At 33.9% G+C, this 10316-nt stretch overlaps 2 protein-coding genes across 2 annotated transcripts; both read right to left on the bottom strand.

Annotated features, from left to right (window-relative positions):
* Positions 1-1806: 1806 nt before the first annotated feature.
* Positions 1807-3629, bottom strand: LOC107766610 (uncharacterized). The gene is made up of 3 exons (XM_016585420.2): positions 2890-3629; positions 2607-2795; positions 1807-2495 (listed from the first exon to the last, which is right to left on the bottom strand). Exons 1-3 carry the CDS (start codon positions 3106-3108, stop codon positions 2331-2333), a joined length of 573 nt encoding a protein of 190 aa, XP_016440906.2. The 5' UTR covers positions 3109-3629; the 3' UTR covers positions 1807-2330.
* LOC142162950 (FBD-associated F-box protein At5g44490-like) lies at positions 3176-4105 on the bottom strand. The gene is made up of 2 exons (XM_075220180.1): positions 3655-4105; positions 3176-3609 (listed from the first exon to the last, which is right to left on the bottom strand). The coding sequence occupies exons 1-2, from the start codon at positions 4103-4105 to the stop codon at positions 3176-3178; spliced, it is 885 nt and encodes a 294-aa protein (XP_075076281.1).
* Positions 4106-10316: the final 6211 nt, after the last annotated feature.

Below are 10316 nucleotides of genomic sequence, written 5' to 3'. Positions count from 1 at the left end.
TTTTATAACTAAGAAATCCCCGAGACAAGTATCATAAGGTTCAAAATAAGATCAATTATAGGCTCAACACTATTACTATTTTCGCTTAATACTATATTTTTTTATATGGGAGAGTTCAATACCATATAACGTACACCTAACCCACATATTATATGTTGTTCTCTCACACTTTTTTGTCTCAATATTATATGGATTTTATGAAAGAAATTTTAGGGTCTTTTAGTATATTTTAGTTTTAAGCCACCAGTTGCGTTGAGCCGTGCTGATTAATTATCAACAAGTATTTATAGATCACTGTCCTATGAACGTGTTACTCAACCAGCTTCATTCATACCTGGTAACTAAATAACACATTCACTGATTATTTTTTATTTTAATTGAGACTCTATAAAATTTGATTGAGAATGCTCAAGTAGGAGATAAGTAAAGCTTTGATTTAGATTTTCAAAATTTCTTAATAATGGATTTTATGATTTTATTGCAAGTTAGGCAATATTAAAGTTTGCCAAAAAAAGTACAAAAAACATTGGACAAAAGAAAGAAAGAAAGAAAGAAAGATTATCTACTCTTTAACACTAAAAATAATTTAGAACTTTGAATTAAATTACTTAAATCTTCATATTAGTAAATATTTTTTACACAACAATATCAAAAGTAACATATTGAAATTACATGTCTAACATCTTATTTATTTAAGTTACCTCTTACTAATATAAATAATAATACTACTATGTGAAGTTAAAGGTTTTATCATTTAAGAATGTTATACTATAAATAACAAGTATGAAAAAAATAGCAACACTAATTTTTTTCCTGCATATGTCGGTATATATATACTAATAAAAAATATATAAGGTCTCTTATTAAAATTTGGCTTTAGGTCACTGATTTTATGGGGACGCCCGTGTATATTGCCTAGTTGAGGTGCCACGAGTGTTCTGGGATAAACATGCTTATACCCATACGGTTTAGCTCGACCATACGACGGGATACCACAAATTTCAATGCTATATATCACGACAGTGAGTCATATTTTTTATCAACTTATTTATATTCATTATAATTTATGTTTAATACTTTCGCTAATATACTTCTTTCTGTTTGTAATATTTGTCTAGTGCAAAGGACGTGGAAACATTGGAACAGTCCGAATTCTACAAACAATGGGGACACCGATAGTCCAACGACAAGTACATATGCCTGTAATGGTGCTAGAAGTAATGGGGCTTGCACTTGACTACACATTTGTTGATTTCGCCTTTAATTGGACCACTCTTGGCTGAATTGACGAGCGGTGGGAACGTATACCTCCCTTTGCACTTCGTAGTGGCAGCTACGTGGTGTCAATGGATGAATCTCTTCTTGCTCATGATGAGTACCTCCGTCAGTGGTTGATGTGGAAGGTTTCGACATGCCAACGTATTAATTAGTTTATACTATTATTAATCATATACTTGAAGGTCTTGTATACAGTACCAAAAATCATTAAATATGAATATTTATGGCAAATTATACTTTTATGTCAAGATTAGAAGTTCTTGTACAGTACAACACATGATTATACCAAGAATTTTATGGAATTATATATTTATAAATTAGAAGAATTATACTTTTGATTATGTGGTTACCTTGGCAAAATACTATATTTTACATGCATGACTTAAACATCTTACTGTTGCATCAACAGCTTTAAATATTTCTGAAGTTTGGATATCTCTCTTTAGCAATATCTTATTCAGTGAACTACAAGAGATTATGACTAATATAATGACGACATAATCCTTCCAGAATGTGGTATATGTTTGAAGCAAATGTTTGAGTCTTGAAAGAACAAAAGCATCAACTGTCTAAGCATAAAATTTGGTATCCTATCAACTTAAAACAAGATTTCAATTCTACATTCTCAAGAAGGGTAGTTTAGAAAGAAGATTTCTAACATTCGATGGATCAGCAAACTGCAACAGGTTATGCTCAATCCTTTCAGAAGTTTGAAAGCAGTAACATCAAATTTAACTTGCTTCTTACTTCATTTGATTTATAGACTTGAGGATAATTGCTTTTATCTGAATCTTCTATACCTCTGGCTGGTGTTTCTCATTTCCTTGACATAAAATAAGCCTATTAAGTTGGGGAAGATACAGATATCAAAAGATGTTTTACTCACTGACACCCCACAATAGTACTTAGATGATCTAGGAATAATCTGGTTAAGCAATAAGAGGCAAAAAGAGAGAAAATAAAGTGGTGAAAAATAAGCAAATCAAGCCAGATAAGATTAATTTTCAGCCTAAGACCAACAAACTTATAGCGTCAGCGTTCTACCATCTCAGTTAGAAACAAATGGTTGAGACTTGCCGTGGAGAAGAAGGATTCCCATACTGTCTAGTAGAGCTCTCAACTTCAACTTTTTTAAGATAGTGCCTCCAACATTTGATGCATCTAGAGTCACAGCAGGGAGGGACAATCTCTCTTTCAATTAGTTTCTCCCTTAAGAACTGTAATTGCATACCAAAAGCAGAACAAGAATGGTAAATTAAGCATTACGATTAATTTTACAATAAGAAACAAAGAAACCATATAAGCAAAGACAGGAAAATCACATTCACCTGTATAAATTCTTCATTGTGCTCCCAGGTTCTGTCAACTGATAAAGTCTCTGGATGACAGGTCCAAAGCAAACTATCTAACAGAGTTTCGAAATTTAGAGATTGCATAACTTGCTGTATCTTCAAATGCTTGACAACAGATAACGGGCAGGATGATGTTCCATTCAGTTCTTCCGCAATAAATGTAATCTTGATAATCAACAAAAAATGAACGAAAAAGATAATCAAATGTAACGAAAAATAAAAATTAACCAAATAAACTGAAAATGGAGTGCAGACTTACATTCGTTGAATTTATAGACAAAACTAGTACATTCAGTTGTTCGAATCTAGATAGATATGCCCTCAAATTTTGAAACCAACTTGTGTTGAGATGATCATTGGGTGTTAATTTGAGATAAGATTCCTGTAAAGAAGATCTTGTCAAAGAGAATATGACAGGCAATTTAGGAGCTCCATATTCAAAACGGAGCAGCTTTGGGGTGTCTATCTCAACTTCCATCAGACTCTTGTGAGAACAGAATGTCAACTGCCTAAGCACACAACTCGAAAATTTAAGCCTCGTCAACTTAAAACAAAAGTTTAACTTCTAATTTCTCAAGAATGGGTAGGTCAGAAACAAGATTTTCTACCATTTGGTCGGTAATCTGCTCATATGTTATGCTCAATTCTTTCAGAAGTTTAAAAACAGCCACGTCAAAATTTAACTCGCCGTTATATCCTCTGTAATACAGACTTTGAAGGTTAACAGCTTGAATCAGAATACTTGTATATGTTATCTCATTCGCTTGATGCAAGGTAAGCTTCAGAAGATTCGGGAGATCAGATATCAATAGATGTTTTACTCCCCGACACCTGATAAGACTTAAATCTTCTACCGCAGGACAAGCAGAGAAAATTTCCAAGATTATCCGCTCCTCCAAAGCAACATCAGTAAGAGACAGCTCCCTCAATTTAGTAAGCTTTATATGATCAATAAATAGAGGCCACTCGAGCTTAAAGCCTCCCAATCTTAGAACGACTAGCTATTTAGCTGTAAATGCTGTACCTGGCAAAATATACAAATCTTTTTCATCTTGAGAATTAATATACCAATCTTTTTGTTGGTACTTAACATGAAAGTCTAATTCTTTGATGCAGTTGTTGGTGGCCAATCCTATCCATTCGTCAATGCAAGAGGCACTTTTTAGATCCGAAAGTTTAAGAGAAAGCCTGAATTTCTCTATTATTGCCTTTTGGATGCGGAGGTTGATCAATGAGCCTTCTATAATACGTAGGAAAGCATCCCTTACATCAGCTTGTTTCGTTCCCTCTTTTTCTGTCGACAAGAGTTCCCGTATGGAAAGGTTTTGGTCAAAATCAAATGTAAATACAGGAAGCAAATTCCACACTTTCAGCCAGGTCTTAGAGAGCACACTAGTTTGAGCTGCATCTTTTGGAGGTAGGAAGAAGAGTATGTGCTGCAAAATAGGGTCAGGTAACTGAGAGATTCGATCCATTACAATAGCTTTCTTTTTCTATGGCGCATGAGTAGGTACTTCAGTGGACATTTTTCCTGAAAATCAATCAGGCAAAAAGATAAATTAAACTACATTTTCCTTGATTTTATTCAGATGTCTAAAAGAAAAAGGATCAAGGTCCTACAAGGGCCTGGGCGATGTCAGAATATTGTATCACTTCCCAAAAGATGGAGATTTCATATGCAAGTCTTACGAAACTTGAAACACTTGTGAATGCTGACAAACAGTCAATTCTTCTATTTCCAAACTTGCCAAGTTCTGAACTCAAGCTAGTCACAAAGAGAATGTATTCTACTACTAGCCTCGCGTGTGCAATTTCACCAGACTCAAAACATACATGAAGTAGTAAAACTTTAACCTAAATAAATTATTTTGTAGAACAATTAACAAAAGTAATACAATATTTTTCAGAAATTTCAGAAATAGATCTTTTTTAATAGAGCTAATACTGTCTCTTTCCTTGTACTTATCTTTTCTTGTACTGATTGCATCTACTTTATGCCTCTAATGAAATTTCTCACTTCATAAGAAAAAACTTCAGAAATAGATTAAACTATTTTTCGGTAAGGTTTTATGTATTATCTTATTCCAAAATTCCATCGGTCAAAATGTTACTGAGTAATATTTCGTTATTTTGTAACGACAGTCTGCTACATCATTACAACCTGATAAGTTAATCTGCAATAAGACCTGAGATAATAGGGACGAAAACATTACTCAAAGTAATGACATTCTGCTAAAATTCCATCATCGTACACTTTCAGCCTTTTACAGGCAAAATTCAAAAAGCAGCAAACTTTAGGATGATTGCATTTCTGATAACTTCATCAACTCTCATCAGCATTCAAGCAAACAAATACTGGCGTTTCATAATCTATCGGATTAAAAAATCAGCACTCACAGCAATCAACATTTCAAAAGAATCTTTCAATCAGCATTCGACCACTTAAAAAAAACAACAGCAGCATTTTCACGATACACTGAAATATATCTGATTTACACGAAACAGGGGTAATTTTGGTAAAAACGAACCTAAATTGCTTGAAGCTTTTTGGTTTATTTCCAAGGAAACACTATTGGAAACACGCCCTCACCAGAGGACTGTCGTCGTAGCTATCACGGCTGGGATTTGAGCAACAAATTAGGGATCGCCGGAAAGCTACTAAACCCTAAAACAGAGTGAGAAACTCCTAGCGCTGAAAGAGAACAGCGTTACTCTAAGTAACGTTTTCGAGGAATTTATCGGTGAGTTCAACAATACCTAGTGTATTCTAGTATCAATTTTCTGTCCATTGAATATGGCATAAACCAAAATTCAAAATTGAAGATCAAGTGTCAAAAGGAACAAAGGGAGGTAAACAAAGAAAAAACCTCTAGGATGGAGCATGGAGGGTACGTACCTCGGGTAGACTGGAGTTGTGCTCAATCAAAACTTCTGCATCGGGAGAAATTAAAAAATTGCCAGATTTACGGGTGGTCGTTTAAAAATAGCTCACTTTCAAAAGTAATATAAATTTAGCCACTTTTCATGTAAAGATAAATTTGAGCGAAAATACTGATCAAAATCCGGAAAATATGCCAGTATATTATGCTGGAGTTCAGCATAAGTATAGTTGAATTACACCATATTATACTGGGGTTCCAGGATAAGTATGTTGGAACTCCAACATAATATGATGGAGTTCTAGCATAAGTATATTAGAACTCCAGCATAATATAGTGGAGTTCCAGCAAAGTATACCGATCCAGTATAATATGCTGGAAGTTCATATACAAGTGCTCGAATCCCCAATATATTATGCTGGAACTTTCCGTGTGTTGGAGTTCCAGCATAATATGCTGGAAGTTCATATACAAGTGCACCAAACTCCAGTATATTATACTGGACCGGTCTCTGTTGCAGCAAAATAGTGGCTATTTTTTATTGACTTGGTAAATATTGGCTATTTTTAAATGACCAGTCCGAAAACTGGCTAGATCGTCCCATTTTTACTTTGCAAACGAATTCAAACCCTTAATACGTACCTGATTATAAATGGCGGAACATATTGAGAAACTTAAAACGTGGTTACGTAAGTTTATTTCTTTCCTATTTCGAAATCCCCCTAACGCCAAAATAGGTAACACCATTTTTGGTAGAGAATACCTCGTCTTTCATACTCCAGCCCAATTTATATAGTAGCGTTCAAAGTAAAATAAATCGCCATTTTTACTCAATTTTCAGAATTGCCACATAAATTACGACAAAGGGAGTACTATTTAATAAGATGTGATTTGATTGATTGCTTTTCCAAACATACTCTGAAAATTTTATAATAGTTCGTCGTATATTGGGATAATAGTACTTTTGGCTTCTCAATTATTGATAAACTAGTAAATTAGCTCGCGCTTCGCGCGCGCGATCTTAAAGGAATTTAAAATAAGATTAAATAATTGTGTCATATAAAAGAAAGTCATTTTTACTAACCAAATATTTATTCCTAATTTTACCATGAACTATTATAATGGATAAATAACCTACTACAACTGGTAAAACTGCATTAACAGTTCAATCACTATCAAGGCAATAGCATTCTTTACCAACTTATTATGATTTATTGCTTTAATGTCTCCTTTTTGCTATAAAGAAACATGAAGAAGGGTGGCGATAGATCAGGATGGCAGTAAGGTAGTCATAGGTAGCAAGAAATTGATATGAAGTGCTAGCTGATTTTTCATTTATTGAAAAAAAATAGCTAATAGCAATCAAAACTTGCTGAAATATTGGCAGATGCATGAATATTATATTCTCATGCAATGAATTATAGACCTTGAAGGCAGCAGAAATTTCTGACGTCCAAACTAAGCTGAAGTTTTGAAGGGAAAAAAGAAATCCATTACATTTAAACTGAACATGGATTAAGTTCTTACCACTTTTTCACATATACTCATTCACAGCCTTTTTGAAGAACACTAAAATATACATGAGTATGTGTATTCTCATCCCCATAATAGGATTATTTTGAGAGTTAAGAGAAGCTAGCTAGCTCTTCAACAAAAATATGCATATGACACCTTTTATTGCTCCAGGCCTCCCACTAACATGAAAGGAAAAATGTGAAAAAGAGAGAGCTAATTCTTAACACATTCAACAACAACAACAACAAATAGAGGATAAAACCAGCGATAGATTGCTTGGGCCTTTGAAATTTAATGTGACAGTGGGACATTATGTTCCTTAGCTTTGTCTCCCTTTAGGACGATCATCTATAAAAACTGAAGCAATAAAGAGATATATATATAGTAAAAGAATTTATGTGTTGTGCTTCAGCATCATACAAGTGTTCTCTATTGCAATTCTAGCTAACGGAGCTAGAATATACATTGAAACAAAGCGACAGATAGATGAGAACAAAATCTTGTATAGAGGGAAAAAACCAAAAGAGAGAATGAATAAATAAAACGGTTTGTTATTGGATGATGATTTATATCAAGCAACAATACTTCTACTAAGGACCAGAATATATAAAACATATGTGTTTTCCTACTTTATTTCTATGGTTTGTCGTCCCTCTTTGGATCCTATTACACTCACTTTTTTCCCTCCTTCCAACTTCTCTATAATTAGTCACTCTTTGGATTTTTGTTTCAGAAAAGGATCAGGGAAAAATGGTAATAGTTTTTGATTGCTAGTTTAAAACAGCTATCTTCTTTCTTTTCAACTACTTTACTTATTTCTTTATGCAACGATGATACTAAGTAAAGTTTCTGCATAAACGCTGAGCAAGCATCTCTGCTTGGTTTTTGCTTTTCTTGACTAATGTGATTTTCACAATTTTTTGTTTTTCACTTTTCTATTTTTCCTAAAAAAATGCACTCAGGCCAAACACTATGTATAAGCCAAATAGAAAGCAAGAATAGAAGAGGAGGAAAATGTTTCACCGAAATCTCAATACTCTTGGTTCATTGTTCCTTACTCTAGCAAAATATAATAATGATGCTATCGATCTCCAAGTATGGTGACACAACGACCAAAAAACTAATACAGGTCACTGGATGAAAAAAAGGAATTTAATAGAGCAAAACATCAACCAAAGTTGAAGCGAGGATTCTGACGCGAAGATGAAAAAACGAATACAAGCCCAAGATGAGTAAGAAGGAAATTTAATTTAGACATACATGAAAACAATCACTAACCAAAGATGAATGTTGGTTTCTTCTCTGCTTTGGTGCCTTTGAAATTGAAAACATAAAGGTTTTAAACGACTGTTGGGTTGATTTCCTCTAGTTTGTTGGTTTCTATCTTCACTGGCTGGCCTGCTTGTCGTCATTGAAATTGAGAACTTGTAAATTTTTGTTTGAGTTGTTTCTGGAGGACGCTAAAACAGTGGTGTATCCTCTTCAATAGTTTGAATGAACTTAAACGTGAAAGTTTTGCTTTGTAACGGTTAGTTTGTCGAAAATTCTGAAAAGGTGCTTTCCATTTTTAATAGCTTAACTATTTAGATTTAATAATTGAGTATCCTATTAAAATGAGAGGAAAAAACTAAAAAAAAAAATGAGAAATCAGATAAATGTAATTCCTAATCAACGAGGACTGCCACATCACCTGGCTAATGTCCCTCAATATATAGATTCTGTGATGAAAACAATAAAAGAAGAAGAACAATGTTGCAGAGAAAGAGAGAGAGGAAATTTTTATTGAATTTTGGGATGATATACAATGGGGTAAGACCCTTCAATTTATAGGGAAAAAATGACTTAGCCACAAAGTAAAACTCTCTACAAGATAGACATTCACTCTAATTACAATTCTATTCATAACACTCCCCCTTGAATGTCTACTTAATAAGTAATTTGCCTCATTAAAACCTTACTAAAATAAAACCCAATGGGAAAAAAGATTCTAGAAAAGGAAAAAAAGTACACATATCTAACAATACGCCTTTTGGTTGCCTCGTTAAAAACCTTGCAAGGAAAACCCAGTGGGACAAAACCTTGTAAGGAAAAAAGAGTGCAACACGTATTAAACTCCCCCTAATGAGAGCATCATTTCACAGCCTTGAGCCTTCGTATCCCAATCTTGTGTACTAGCTTCTTGAAGGTTGATGTCGGTAGAGATTTTGTGAACAAATCAGTCATATTATCACTTGAACGAATTTGTTGCACATTGATATCACCATTCTTTTGAAGATCATGAGTAAAAAAATAACTTTGGTGAAATGTGATTTGCCCTATCTCCTTTTATGAATCCTTCCTTCAATTGAACTATGCATTGTCTTCATACAAAATTATGGGTAGTTTGTCACATTTCATACCACATTTGTCTCGAATAAGATGTATTATAGACCTCAACCACACACATTCTCGACTTGCTTCATGAATAACAATTATGTCAGTATGATTAGATGAAGTAGCCACAATTGATTGCTTAGTCGATCGCCAAGATATGGTAGTGCCTCCACAGGTAAACACATAACCTGTTTAAGATCGAGCCTTGTGTGGGTCAGATAAATACCCAGTATCGGCATAACCAACAAGATCGGGACTGCAATTATTGCCATAAAATAAGCCCATATCGGTAGTCCCTTTTAGATACCACAATATGTGTTTGATTCCATTTCAATGTCTCCTTGTGGGAGCAAAGTTATATCTTGCTAAGACATTAACTGAAAAAGTTATGCCAGACCTTGTAGTATTAGCAAGATACATTAGTGCACCAATTGCACTAAGATATGATACTTCAGGACCAAGTAGCTCTTCATTCTTTTCTTGAGGTCGGAATGGATCCTTATTCACATCAAGTGATCGAACAACCATCAGAGTACTTAATGGATGTGCTCTATCCATGTAAAACCGTTTCAATACCTTTTCTATGTATGCAGATTGATGAACAAAAATTCCGTTTGCCAAATGTTCAATTTGCAAACCAAGACATAATTTGTCTTTCCGAGATCTTTCATCTCGAATTCTTTCTTTAAATAATCAATTGCCTTTTGGAGTTTTATAGGAGTTCCAATAAGGTTTATGTCATCAACATATACGGCAAGTACAACAAATTTCGATGTTGTTTTCTTTATAAAAACACATGGACAAATGGCATCATTCATATAACCTTCCTTTAATAAATACTCACTAATACGATTATACCACATTCGTCCTAATTGCTTTAGACCGTACAAAGATCTTTGCAATTTAATTGAAAACATTT

This window comes from Nicotiana tabacum, chromosome 8 (assembly GCF_000715075.1).
Source record: "Nicotiana tabacum cultivar K326 chromosome 8, ASM71507v2, whole genome shotgun sequence".
Taxonomy (NCBI): Eukaryota; Viridiplantae; Streptophyta; class Magnoliopsida; order Solanales; family Solanaceae; genus Nicotiana; species Nicotiana tabacum.
The sequence above is the reverse complement of the archived record's forward strand: the minus strand, read 5'-3'. Positions and strand labels throughout refer to the sequence as shown.

Bases quoted from the DNA above. Each gene is read 5' to 3' on its own strand.
- LOC107766610 (XM_016585420.2), bottom strand. From the start codon at position 3,108: ATGGAAGTTGAGATAGACACCCCAAAGCTGCTCCGTTTTGAATATGGA. The intron at 2,796-2,889 runs GTAAGTCTGCAC...TTGATTATCAAG, and splicing joins TGTCTATAAATTCAACGAAT to ATTACATTTATTGCGGAAGA. The intron at 2,496-2,606 runs GTGAATGTGATT...ATGCAATTACAG, and splicing joins ACAATGAAGAATTTATACAG to TTCTTAAGGGAGAAACTAAT.
- LOC142162950 (XM_075220180.1), bottom strand. From the start codon at position 4,105: ATGGATCGAATCTCTCAGTTACCTGACCCTATTTTGCAGCACATACTC. The intron at 3,610-3,654 runs GTACAGCATTTA...TAAGATTGGGAG, and splicing joins AGATTTGTATATTTTGCCAG to GCTTTAAGCTCGAGTGGCCT.